The 13695-nt window shown below is 35.5% G+C and overlaps 1 protein-coding gene across 2 annotated transcripts in view; it reads right to left on the bottom strand.

Annotated features, from left to right (window-relative positions):
- Positions 1–13695, bottom strand: part of LAMA2 (laminin subunit alpha 2) — a 795715-nt gene that overhangs the window by 80734 nt on the left and 701286 nt on the right. For both annotated transcript variants that reach the window (XM_072637652.1, XM_072637653.1), the window contains exons 42-43: positions 2690–2806; positions 607–789 (exon numbers count right to left, since the gene is read on the bottom strand). In XM_072637652.1, the coding sequence (XP_072493753.1) occupies positions 607–789; positions 2690–2806 (300 nt within the window). The remainder of the gene's footprint in view (positions 1–606; positions 790–2689; positions 2807–13695) is intronic.

Below are 13695 nucleotides of genomic sequence, written 5' to 3'. Positions count from 1 at the left end.
GATCATATGAGACTTCATCCATTCTCTAAGCACTTTTTCCCAATACTACACCTACATGTTCCATTATAGTGAAGACCAGAGAGTATTTCTACCAAGTGTCAAACCACCATGGGAAGTTTTAGAATCATTATCTGTCATGTGACATGTTGGAAAAGATAATGGACTGGGCATCCAAAGTCCTAGGTTCTAGTTCTAACTAGGTCATCAACACACTTTGTCACCTGGATGAAATCACTTACGCTTTCTAGGTCTCTGGTTCTTCAGCTATAAAATCAAAGATTGTTTCATGAATTTATGAGCTTCTCTGGTATCCTTGAAATGTCAAGGGAACTCAAGGAAAACATCTTGGACATTAAGTGGATTCCTTGTGCTGAATTAATGAGAGGACAGGGATGAGAGTTTCCTAGGATGGGCAGAGATGGATGAGCTGCAATTTGCATCAATGAAGAAAATAATTATACTGAAGAGGGCACAGATCCATTGGTATACCAGACTGAAATTATGAAATTGGGCTAAAGTTCCTCTTCAGCTTTAGCATTCTATGATTCCATGATATAATTTTAGGGTAAAGGAGCAAAAACAATAAAAATAAATGTAAGAGCTTACTGTTCTTGGCAGGGTCTTTCACCACAGCATTTGTCTTGGCCACATCATCTGCCAGTTTATTGTAATTGTTCCTCAGGCCTGCAAGATTTTGGTTGAGATCTTTAATCTGTGCCAGGACATCTTTTGCCGTATCATTGGCTTGTCTTGCTTTGTCTTTAACAGCTTGCAATTTTGCAGGTGTATCTGTCAGCAGCAGAGAGTATGAGAACAAAAACAAAGGGTCGGGTTATTATCATGGTTTCATTTGTGACTGTCAAAGTTGGATCCTGGGTTCTTTGACCTCAAGACTGTTTCTTTCCAAACAAAACAGGATGAACTTTAAGTCTTATTCACAGAAAATGAAGGTTCTTTTAGTCAAATTAAATTTCTTCAATCACCTCTACTATGAATACCTGATTAAGTCAAAATAGCAAAGTGATTATTCTCAGTGCTCCCTACACAAGGGACTATGGTGATTTGCTGCTCAACATATTAAAAAGAAAAATTAATCTTCAAGACTTATATAGATTCATCAAAGTGAGGCTTCAGATCTAATCCTAATTCCCAGGGACAAAAAGTGAATGACTGGACAACACAGCTTCAATTTTAGGGCATGGAGACATTTTAAAGTATATGTAGACACACACACTCTTCATTTTCAAGTATTACTTATGTGTTCTTGTAAGTTTCCTTTCATTTATTGCTGAGCAGGTGACATGGTCTTTTGGAAAACTATGATTTGCAGCTCAACATATTAAACAGAAAAATTAATCTTCGTTAACCACATAGATTCATCAAAAATGAGGATTTAGATTTAATTCTAATTCCTAGCATCAAAATAAATAAATTAATGAACTCCCTGGCTTCAATTTTAGGACATGGAGACTTTTAAATACACACAGATATGTACATATGTGTGTAGGCCCGCACACATGTATACAACATGCATACACTCCTCATGGCATATTATATTTGCATATTTGGAGTACATATAAAGCATATATATTTTGAATATGAATTAGAGGCATATACTTTGACTATCACATAGACTGTATATAGTTTATATGTCAGTTTTATTATATGGGTTATATAAAGTCCAGATGATTGTTTATAAAATATATATACATATATACATATTTTAATGCTTCTCTTACATAATGACCTTCTATTTCTGTATATTTTTAACTGAAACAGAACTACTGCAGTACTAGTATGTATATATAAAATATATGTGTTCAGATAATGTATATTTATCTGTACATGTGTAATATATTCATTTTTAGAGACTAAAACACTGGACATTTGGGGAGTACCTCTTTACTTTCTACAATGCAGGTGACAGGGACTTTTTGAAAATTATTTATAATTTTAATTTCTGAAAGAAAAAACCTCTTTTTGGTAAGGAAAAATAATAGTAAATAAGTAAAACAGAAATATAACCACTTGTATATAATAAGGGCATGAATATTTTTATTTTATGTATGTGTGTATATATATACACATGCACATATGCACCTCCTTAGTCACAACACAGAGAACGCTAATCTGTGGTCAGTTCAAATCAACAGCTTTATAATGAGTGTACATAGCATGAGAAAAAGAGAAACATTTTCTAGAATTACTATTAAGCTGTATATTAAAGCAGCACTATAAAATGCTATACCATCAAGGCCTTTTTGGAGATCAAAACATTTCAAATATTGAATTTTCCGTGAATGTGTGTGGAATGTATTGGACTTCTGAGTCAGATACTATCATCTTAAAACTTTAACAAAACTAGGACTAAAGCTTTCCTGACTGATTATGACTTCTTTCCTTCTCATTAATTCGGACTTTGCGGTTAGTAAAATAATATAATAGAAATATATTCCTTCCTCTGAAGTACAGACCTACTATAAAAGAGACAAAAGCTAAACTGAAAATACTATATAGGTTATAGTGTATCTTCCTTAAAAGTAAAGAGGAAAAAAATTAATAATCAGAAAGTATTAAGTAGGTACTGCCAACCATTAAGAATATTATTTTAGGGAAAATATTAAAATTGCCAAGGTACAGATGGAAATGACCAAGCTCTATAGAGTTTTCAATTACTGCTTCTGCTTACCAGTTGGAATGGCTGATAACTTTCCCAGTGTGTCATTCAAACCTTTTAGGAGGTCATCATTCTTTTCATTAGCATTTTCCAATCTGTTTTTCATGCCTTTCAGATTATCATCATTTTCTGAAACCAGAAAAGAAAAGAGATACACGTGAACATAACAGCAACTGATATTGTTATATGTGGTTCTGTCATCTAGTGGATTGTCAGCCTTAAGGCCACAGGCAGCCTTCTAGGTCCTTGGGTGAGGCCTTTTACAGTCCAAGTTTTACAGAACAAATCCTTTTATTAAGGGGATTTGTTCTATGAAGTTTGGATTTACTCAAAGGGTTACACTTGGAGACCTAGAGGGCCACACATGGCCTTGAAGCTGCAGTTTTCCCATCCCTGAATAGTCATATATCATTGGTTTAAAACAATAAAACAGGTTGAGGGTGATGATAACAACCATGTTTTTCATTAGTTTATATGATTCCATGCATGAACAAGCTCTGATCATATATATGTAGTACATGTAAACATGGTCTTTTAACCTCTGTAGACACACAACAATAGTATCAGATCTTTCTCTTCTTATAGTCTGGACTCTGTCTGACTCATTTTGACGGTTTCCTATAGAGAACAAACTCAGTGAGTGTCAGTACTCCAGACCAAATGTAGAGAAGTATGCCTGGGTCCCCTGGCATAGCTCCCTTTGCATTTTGCTGCTTTCTGTAAAATTGTATTACTTGAATGGGTCATTCTCATAGGTTAGGAAAGGCCCTCAAGGGAATCTGATTATTAAACAGGCCCCCAAAGCACTGTCAGTAAAACCATTGATCAAAATGTATTTAGACTCAAAAAACAAAATCAGATAAAGAGAAAAGCAATATTTAGCACACTGCTGAAGAAATCAACATTCTCCATTAGAGTTAAGTCAATATTTTTACAAGTTGCGTTGCAAAGAGATTTTACGATGAAGGTTTCTTGCTACTATCATATACTTTCCCAAACGTTGAGCAGTGTGGTTTAGCAGACACAATATAAAGCTGCAAATACAAATTTTCCAGGTATCTTAAACATATATCAACTAATTTCCCTGGCTTTTATTACCTTCCAATTTCACAGTTCCTCCACTGACACTGACTATAAACAGCATGAAGCTGAGTAGCCCAAATAAAAACAGGAGTAGTAGGAGCTGCAAAACCACCTGGGTGAAAAAAAGGTTCAGATCAACCATTGAAGGTCTTGAGTTCACAAATTTGATTCAGATGTACATCTATTTTGGGGGTGGGGGATGGGGTAGGGAGGAGGTGAGGGAATTGGAGGTAAGTGACTTGCCCAAGGTCACACAGCTAGTGAGTGAGGTCAAATTTGAAATCAGGCCCTCCTGACTCCAGGGCTAGTGTTCTATCCACTGCGCCACCTTGCTGCTCCTCAGACATACACCTAAATAACCAATTTTATCTCAGGACTAAAAGAATATTTCTACTGTCTTCCTGATAAAAGATAACCTACCATGTGACTAATTAATAAAATATTCAAAAGAAAAGTGAAAAAACTCAAACCCTAAGTTTGCTATAGAATCTCCCCCTTTATGATATAAACCTGTCTCTTTCTTGTGAAGAGTTTTTAAGGCATTATTTGTGGCCAATAATTTAAATTACAGATTGTTCTGTTAGATATGTACTATAGCATGGATAGAGTGCTTCAGTCCTTTTGAGTTGGAGATAGGAACACTAGCTGTAAATCCTGCTTGAAATATTTGCTTGTAACATGACCCTCGGCAAATCACTTAACCTTTTGAGTCTCAATTTCCTCATCTGTAAAATGAAAGAAAAAAATTATTAGGCACCCATATGGGTTTAGTAAGCATTGGGGATACAAATACCTAAGTGAGACAATACATATCAAAGGCTGGTAACCAGGAAAGGGAATTTTCCTATAAGGAGTAAAAGAGATAGTGCATTGATATAGAGGACAACATATTTACATGGTCTCTCCAGAAGCCATGGTAATATTGAATTGATCACTGTTCCCAAAGCAAAAGATTAAAGAGAGTAGAGGGAGGTTCAAAGTTGAGTAGATTATAGCCAGTTAGTGAGAACAGAATAATGAGTCCCTTAAAGTGGTGTACACGTTTCCAATTTTCTCTATTATGAACAGCATTTAGAAGAAAAAATCAAAGCTATCAATAGTCATATAGAAAAATGCCCTAAATCATTGATGATTAGACAAAATGAAAACAATTCTTCGGTACCACCTCACCCCCATCAGATCGGCTTACATGACAGAACAGGAAAATGACAAATGCTGAAGGGGAAGTGGAAAAGTAGGGACACTAACACACAGTTGGTGGAGTTGTGAACTAGTCTTACCATTCTGGAGAACAATCTGGAACTATGGCCAAAGGGATATAAAATTGTGCATACCTTTTAACCCAGCATATTACTGCTATTCCGTATCCAAAAGACATGAAAGAAAAGGGAAAACTATATATATATAATATAGTGATTTTTTTTGTGCTGGCAAAGAATTGAAATTTGAGGAGGTATCCATTAACTGGGCAATAGCTGTATAAGTTGTGATATATGATTGTGATAGAATACTATTGTGCTATAAGAAATGACAAAGAGGAATGGTGTCAGAAAAACCTGGAAAGACTTATATGAACTGATGCAAAGTTAAGCGAACAGAACCAGAAGAACACTGTACACCATAACAATGATATTATAGCAATGATCTACTGCAGAAGTTTCCAAACTTATTTGGCTTAGTGCCCCCTTTTAAAAAAAAATTACTGAGCCCCCCCGCAGAAATCTACTTTCTTTAACTTCTTTTTTGAAATTTGTGTCATTTAAAAAAATACCTATCTTTTAAAAAAAGATGCAGTTTAAATGTAATACTTTATTGTAAGTTTGTTTTTTTCCTGCATTGAAATGTTGATGCCACTTGCTTGTTAAGACCTGTCAGCAGATTTGATCACCAATCAGGTATAACTTGCATTTTGTGTGTTTATCTGGAAAATAATATGATCACTATGACTTTAACTCAGTCTACACAACAGATGAAACATGTGTGAACAATTTTTCATAACATTCTTTTCTTCTCTTCTTTCTTTATGCTTCCAGTGCCTCCTTGTATTTATTCAATGCCCCCCAATTGCACCCGAGGCTACCGCCATTTCCCATCATTCCAAGGTCTCAGAGAGGACAGTGTCACCCACTTTGGGAACCTATGATCATGAAAGACAGCTACTCTAATCAAGACAATAAACCAAGACAGTTCCGAAGGACCCATGATGAAAAATGCTATGCATCTGCAGAGAGAGAGAACTGATGAACTCTGAATGCAGATCAGAGAATACTTTTTTCCCCTTTATTTTCCTTGCTTTATTTTCTTGGTAACATGGCTAATATGGAAATGTGTTTTGTATGACTTCACATGAATATTTGATATCATATTGCCTGTCTTCTTAATGGATGGAGGATGGGCTAGAGGAAGAGTGATAATGTGGAACTCAAAAATTGTATAAATGAATATTAAAAATTAATTTAAAAAGAAATTGTGATTATGTAAAATATGGTAATTGGTTCTAGTCCAATGGAAATAATCAGTTCAGATTCAAATAATGCAATCATTTCACTGAATTCCCACTAATTAGGACCTAGCTGTAAATTTCTCTGAGACTAGAACATGATTTCTGGAGGTCCAGTCCTAGGGTCCTGTTCCTGGTATGGAGAAGAGGAAGAGCAGTAAGTGGCAGAGTTAGGTGCAAAATGACCAGGGTGGACTGCTAGATGGGACAGAGAGGTGTGGTATGGGCTGGTTAAATATAGTGAGCTAGGTGAGTACTCATTCATTCATTGATTCACATGTCTATCCCCAGAATCCCCAGGGCAAGGGTTCTAAAAATGAGTGGCTAACAATAGCACCTCCCTCCTCAGCAGTGTTTGGATTTAATGAGAACATGCTTAAAAAATGGTTTCCAAACTTTAAAATACTAAATAAATTCAGCTGTTATTATTTCTATATAAAATTTCAAAAATCTTCATTAGACAAAACAAATAATAGCCTTTGCTTAAACCAATATATATATATATATATATATATATATATATATATATATATATATATATATATATATACATACATAATACATACATATGTACATGCACATATATATTTAATTGGAAAAGATTTATTTTTGGGTAAAAAAACTTGATATTTATTTTTGGAGCAGACCAATGATTTCATTAGTGTAAAGAACTGTGGATGAGAAGCAGATTGGAATATCCTCTAAAATATGTGGTCTTAGTTGCTTGGGGCTCTGAGAAGTTAAATGGTCACAGAGACCTTGCATAAGAGACAGGGTTTGAACCCAGGACTTTTGATTCTGAGGGCAGCTCTCCAGCCATTTTGTGACACCGTATCTTTAATCATCAGGAAGATGATTAAGTTGAGAATCATCATAGATGATCACAAAAGGTAAAAATGGATGTTTTTGATAATACAAAATTTAAAAGGTTTCACACAAAGTAAAAAGATGCCGTAAAATTAGAAGGGAAATAAATAACTGGAGCGAAATATTTGTACCTAGTTTCTCTGATAAAGGTCTCACTTCTAAGATACAAATCTTAAGACAGTGAGAACATTTTGGTCATGAACTCTTCCACCACGACCTGAAACGTAATTTCTTCCTTGCTACTCTGTTTCCTTGTTTATGATGCCATTCTTTATGTCTAAGTCATGTATCCACTTAGAGCAAATTTTGGCATATGATGTGAGTATTGGTTTAGAAATAGTTTCTACCAGACTGCTTCCCAATTTTCCCAGTAGATTTTGTCAAATAATGAATACCTGGGGCTTTAGGGGTTATTGAATATTAGGCTACTGTGTTTGTTTCTTTCTGTATTCTGTGCCACTAAACTACTCTACTGATCACCTTCTCTGTTTGGTAACCAGTACCAAATCATATTATATGATTATTGATTAATGTATAATTTGATATTTGGTACTAGTAGACCCCCTTCATTTCTACCTTTTTCCTTCATTTTTTCCCTTGAGATTCATGACCTTTTGTTCCTCCAAATGATTTCATTATTATTTCTTTTAGGTCTTTCAAGCAATACTTTTGTTGTTTGGTCAGGCATTGTATTGAGTAAATTAATTTAAATAGTATTGTTATTTTTATCATATTGACTAGGCCAATCCATTCATATGAACTTTAAAAAAAAGTACCGTAGGAAGATAGCCTTCAATGAATTCTAATTCTATTGTCTCACCAAGGTATGAGAGTGATCCTGGATTCTTGCCAGTAGAATAAAATCTCTGGCAGGTCCTACACAGGTAAAAAATAAAATAATAAAAGTTTACTCCGATCTAAGGACCAGGCTGACTAAGTTTGGAGAAAGCTGATCATCAGAAAATTGTATACTGGTTCATGCATTTTTCTAGCCAGTAGAAATTAATGAATTGATTAATGAAATTAATGAAAGAGGGGGTTGAAATCTTCATTGGCAAAGGGATGAAGTCATCTATCTTATAGGTATTAAAATATGACAGGAATATAATTTAAAATACCTACCTTTTTGTACTATTTGTTTCTATTACTTGTGTTTAAATATATTTATTTGTGTTTTTTTCCCTCTTTACCCAATTACAGTTTAATATACGGAAGGACATGAGTCAAGCTTCTTTTATAATCCCTCCCAGTCCTTAATGCTCTGCTTGTAATACATGTATGACTGCTGACTACTAACCTATGATAAAAAAAGGCTTTGATGATCTTCATCCATCTGCTTGAACATGAGAATGTTGGATTAATATTTGTGATCCAAGCCTTAAAGTCTTTATGAAAACCACTCTCAAAAATGTCACAAGTAAAAAGTCAAAAAATAAAGTGCTAAATACAAAATAAGATATGTAGGTAGTAAAAAGTGAGAAACAAGCTGGTAGTTTGAATAACATGAACTGAGATCTCAGTAAAACCCCTTGGTAAACTTATGGGCTGAGATAAAATATTTATGTCTGTGTTTCTCATCTTTCATGCATTTCAGTGTGCTTTTGAAAATGCTTCTTTAATACTTCAAAGGACCTGTGATTATTCCCTCTGTGGATACAAATCGCAATCTATCCCTGCATTGCCCCTAGTACAGTGCCTGGCACACAGTAGGAAAGGATTGTTGATTGAATGACTCATTCAGTGAGATTCTTGTCTGTGGTATCCCTTAGATCCACTCAATGTATTTGAAAGTCTTCCTCTAGGTCCTTTTTTACTCTTTTTGGTTAATTGTAGCACATAGGCTGTTCATTTGTTATTCCTAACTCTTGCCACTGAACGGGCTTGGCATCTAGTCCCTCATTAGTATCTCTCACATTTCTTACACAGAGGTAATGGTTAAAATATACTTCAAAATAACTGTATCTGTTCTATGTCTCATCATTGCCCTTCTGGTCATCTCTGACTTTGATTCTTTAGAGTCGAGGGTATTCCAAGATTATCAATTATATAGCATTGCAGGAAATCAATGATGTTAAAGATTGAATTCCACAGGCATTTATTAATCACCTACTATGTACCAGGTACTATCCTAGGTCCTGGAAATTCATGACCAAAATGAAACAGCTCTTAATCTCAAGGAATTCATATTCTACTAGAGGAAACAATATGCACACAAATAAGTAAATAGAAAGAAACTTTACAACGATGGAACATCATAACTGGACAAAATCACAAAAAGCCTCTTTTAGGAGGTGCTACTTGAGCTGAGCGTTGACAGGATTTAGCAATTTGGAGAGGAAAAAGTGAAGAGGTAGAATATTCTTGGTCTTGGAAAAAAACAGTATGGAGATAAATTAGAATATTTCAGGGAATGTCTCAGGATCATTAAAGGCACTGTATAGCTTCACAAATGCGCTCCAAATTCCTCTTTTTCTTATCCAACTCATTCAACTTATTATCAATCTGCAATGCTCACACAGATAGGCACATGTATCCACATACACAAATTCAGTATGGGGTAATCTTCTAACTGCATGTCATCTAGGTAAAAGGATATTTTTCATCCATTTTATATTTCTTGTATGGGTTATTAATCCAGTCCCACTGAATGTTTTGAGACTTGATACAATCACCACACTGATATCTGCAAAACAGACATTTGCAAGTAATAAGGTCAATTTCCCCAGAGTCTTCTTTGGTAATTATATGATACATATATCTTCTTTGGCATTATATGACATACAAATGGGAAGTGGCTGGAAGGAATGATGTCTCTGCAGACTCTACTTAGATATGTGCCACAATTGTGAACTTTTAATGTGGGTGCCCCTGTGCAAGGTGGGGAAGAACACTAGAGTGGGAATTCCATTCCCTAGTCAGTGGATGAGGAAATCTCATTTGTTTTTGGTCACTGGCAGGTGAGGACCAATCACTTGCTTTGTATTGAAAATAAAAATATGAATCAAGGAGCAGAAAATGAGCAGTGCCTTTCTTCTTTCTCTATAGTAGGGAAGTCATACTTCCATTTACTCAACAAATGAGCATCTACATTAATATTTGTCCAAAGATTGCATGCATGGGGTGAGATTGAGTGAACAGTAGAGAATAATGCTGAAATTAAGAGCCTAATCAATTGAGGGAATAGTGGTACTTTTAGTACTATAAAAGTTTAGAAGATAGGAGGGTTTTGGGGCTGAGGGAGAATGGCAAGTCCTATTTTGGATTGGTTGTGGTAGAGATGCCTATGGCACATCCAGTTTGAGATGCCTAAAAGACAGTTGGTGACTGTAGCTTATGAGAGAGACTCTTTGGTAATCATCTTCATAGAAATGATTACTGAATTCCTGGGAGCTGATGAGATTATCAAAGGAAATAATACAGAGGGAGAAGAAAGAAAGGCTCAGGATAGAGACCTGTGGGTCATTCAAGATTAGCAGACCATGACTTTTGCAGGATGATGATCCAGCAAAAGAAAGTGAGTAGACAGGAGAAGATCCAGAAGAGAGTAATGTCATGAAAGCCCCATAGAGGAGAGAGTATACAGGAAAAAATGGTGATCAATAGTGTTAAATGCCATGGAGAGGTCAAGAGGTATGAAGACTAAGAAGGACCATTGAATTCAACCAAGTAATCACTGGTAACTTTTAAGAAAGTAGTTTTATCTGAAGGATAAGATTAGAAGCCAGTATGCAGAAGGTTTAGAAGACAGTGAAAGGGGAAAAAGTGGAGGTATTGAGTATAAGTGACTTCCTTAAAGAGTTGAACCATAGTGAGAATAAAAATGTACAGGATGACAGCTAAAGGAAATGGTAGGATAAGGAAACTTCTGCCACCAATGTAGGCCAATACCTTTTTGCAAATTATAAATGAATTGCCTAGGACCCTGAGAGGTTGAATAACTTGCCCAAGGTCACCCACTCAGTAAGGGTTGGAGGTAAACCTTTAAACGAGGTCTTCTCAACTCTAAGTCTATCCACTATGCCCAAATCATTTAGTAATTATCCTGGAATATTTGACTAGTTTTCAATAAATCTGGACTATATATTTTCTTATTTTTTTACACCGCTAGGTTCAGAAATTAGGCTCGTTAATTTCCCTTTTATGTTTTCAAATCATTGTGCTTTCAGTTCTCACTTTTCAACTGAGTAACTGTAGCATCGGGCTCATTTTTATGTATTTTAATAAGTTTTGGTCTCTCTGGACTCCTTAAATTTGAATATTCAAACTCTACCTATTTAATTTTTTCTTTAAATTCTTCAAATGCATTTTTAATTGTTTTCTTAATACAAATAGGGTACAAATAAATGCCTCGAGGGAGTCTTCCATTCACACAAAGGGAATTCTTAGAAGTGCTATTAATTTTAAGAGGCCTGATTAAATGGAACTTACTGCCAAATTACCATTTAGACATTATTTTGCATCGAGCATTTTCATTATAGTTTGTAGTAGTATGAACTACGTGCATAGACTTCACATTATACCTGACTGTTCCTTTACTGCTCCACTGAAACAATTCTTTCCAAGGTCATTAGTGACCTCCTTGCTACCTCACATGGTCTTTCCCCCTGCTTTCTTTACCTTTCTTGACTTCTCTGTACCATCTAAGATGCTGGATCAATTCTTTCTTCTTGATATTCTGTATTCACTTGTTAATACACAACATGACATTATTTCTGATTCTCCTCTTATTTATCTCACTGTCCTTTCTCTGCATCTTTCTGCTGTTTCCTTATGCTTCTCCCAACTCTTAAACAAAGATGTACTTCAAAGCTCTGCCCTTTTCTCTTATCTTCTATTACCTTTCTTCATAATATCTCACACTGCCCCATCCTCAGTTATAACCTCTATAAAGATGACTAAAAAATCATCATTTCTACCCCTGACCTCTCCCCAGAACTCCAGTTTAAACTTTCCATCTGCCAGCCTGACATCTCTACTTAAATATTCCAACAGGACCTAAAACTCAACAATTGTAAGTTGAGCTCACCTTCCTATCAAAAACTTCTCTTCCTCTGATGTCTCTGTTTCTTTTGTTTCCTGCTGAAGAAGCTTCACTGGCTCCTACTTGCCTCTAGTATAAAATTCAAATATCTCTGGTTAGCATTTAAAGTCCTTATTAATATGATACCAGATTATATTTCTAGTCTCATTATAATAAAAAAAACCTGGCTTAGTTGTTGTTTCCTAAACACACCATTCCACGTTCTACCTTCATACTTTTGAATGGATTGCCCTTCTGCCCTGCCTTGAATATTGCACCTTATCAACCTTTCCTCTAAGAATTTTCAGCTTCCTTCCAGGCTTAGTCAAGTTCCTGCACATAAGACCATCATTTAGGGACTGGAAAGGATGTTGGAGGTAATCAAATTCAAATCCTCCATTTTACAGATGAAGAAACTAAGGTTGAATGAAGTTAGGTAACTTGGTGAAGCAAGATTTGAACTCAAGTTTTCCTGGTTCTAAGACCATCATTCTATCCACTGAACAACCTAGCTGCCTCATGAGGCCTTTGATGATCCCTTCCCCCACCCCCATTCCCTATGAAAAAATAATTTATTTTGCTTATATTTATCATTAAATATGCTTCACCCCTCCCTTCCCCCATAGAACATAAAGCTTTTTGAGGACAGGGGACACTTCAGTTTTGCTTTGTAGCTACTGGATCCAGCATTGTGCTTTGCATATAGTAGTGGTTTAAAAATGCTTGTTTAGTGAATTAAATTGTATTTTGACTGATCCCTCTTCCAACCCTAGTCATGCAGTTAGCTGCCAAGTCCTGTCAATTTGACTTCAACAAAATTTCTCTATCTCTTCTTTTCAACTCCCAGGGCCCTCCTATTCAGGCTCTTATCTCTTCTGACCAAGGATTTTACAATAGCCTCCTATCCATTCTCTCCATCTAATCTATATTCTCTCTAACCTACTCTTCACAGCATTGTCCAAAGTATAACAAATAAAGTAAAAATTAATCCTGTAGAGGCCACTTAAGGGCCTCTTGGTAAATATAAATGACTTTCTAGCCTTATCTCATACTACTTTACTTCAAATAATCTACATTCCATTCTGACTGTACTATTGTCAATTTCTGTTTTCATTGGGCTATCTCTTATCTCTATGCCTTTATACCTGTAGCCTATTTTTGAATGAACTCTCTATTTCTAGTCCATCTCCACCTATTAAAGCCTTTTCTTCCAGAGCTCACATGCAATAATGTGTATGCATATGCATATGTACATGTATATTTCTATGTATCTTTCTATACTAGGCTAGGTTAGTCTTTGGACAGCAGTCCTGCAATGGATCTTTCCAGGTTAATAAGCCTTGCCTGAATTTCCACTCTTCTGGCAGAACTTTTGAGAGGTCAGTCATATCCAAAGGGTTTTCATTACCTCTCTAGTTTCTGGAATTTCTAACCTTTTTGTGTGTCATGGACATCTGGGCAATCTGGTGTAGCTTATGGGTCCCTTCTAGGAATAATGTTTTTAAAAGTACAAAATAAAATATATAGGATTACAAAGTACACTAATTA

This window comes from Notamacropus eugenii, chromosome 2, assembly GCF_028372415.1.
Source record: "Notamacropus eugenii isolate mMacEug1 chromosome 2, mMacEug1.pri_v2, whole genome shotgun sequence".
Taxonomy (NCBI): domain Eukaryota; kingdom Metazoa; phylum Chordata; class Mammalia; order Diprotodontia; family Macropodidae; genus Notamacropus; species Notamacropus eugenii.
This window is presented reverse-complemented; position numbering and strand designations above follow the sequence as displayed.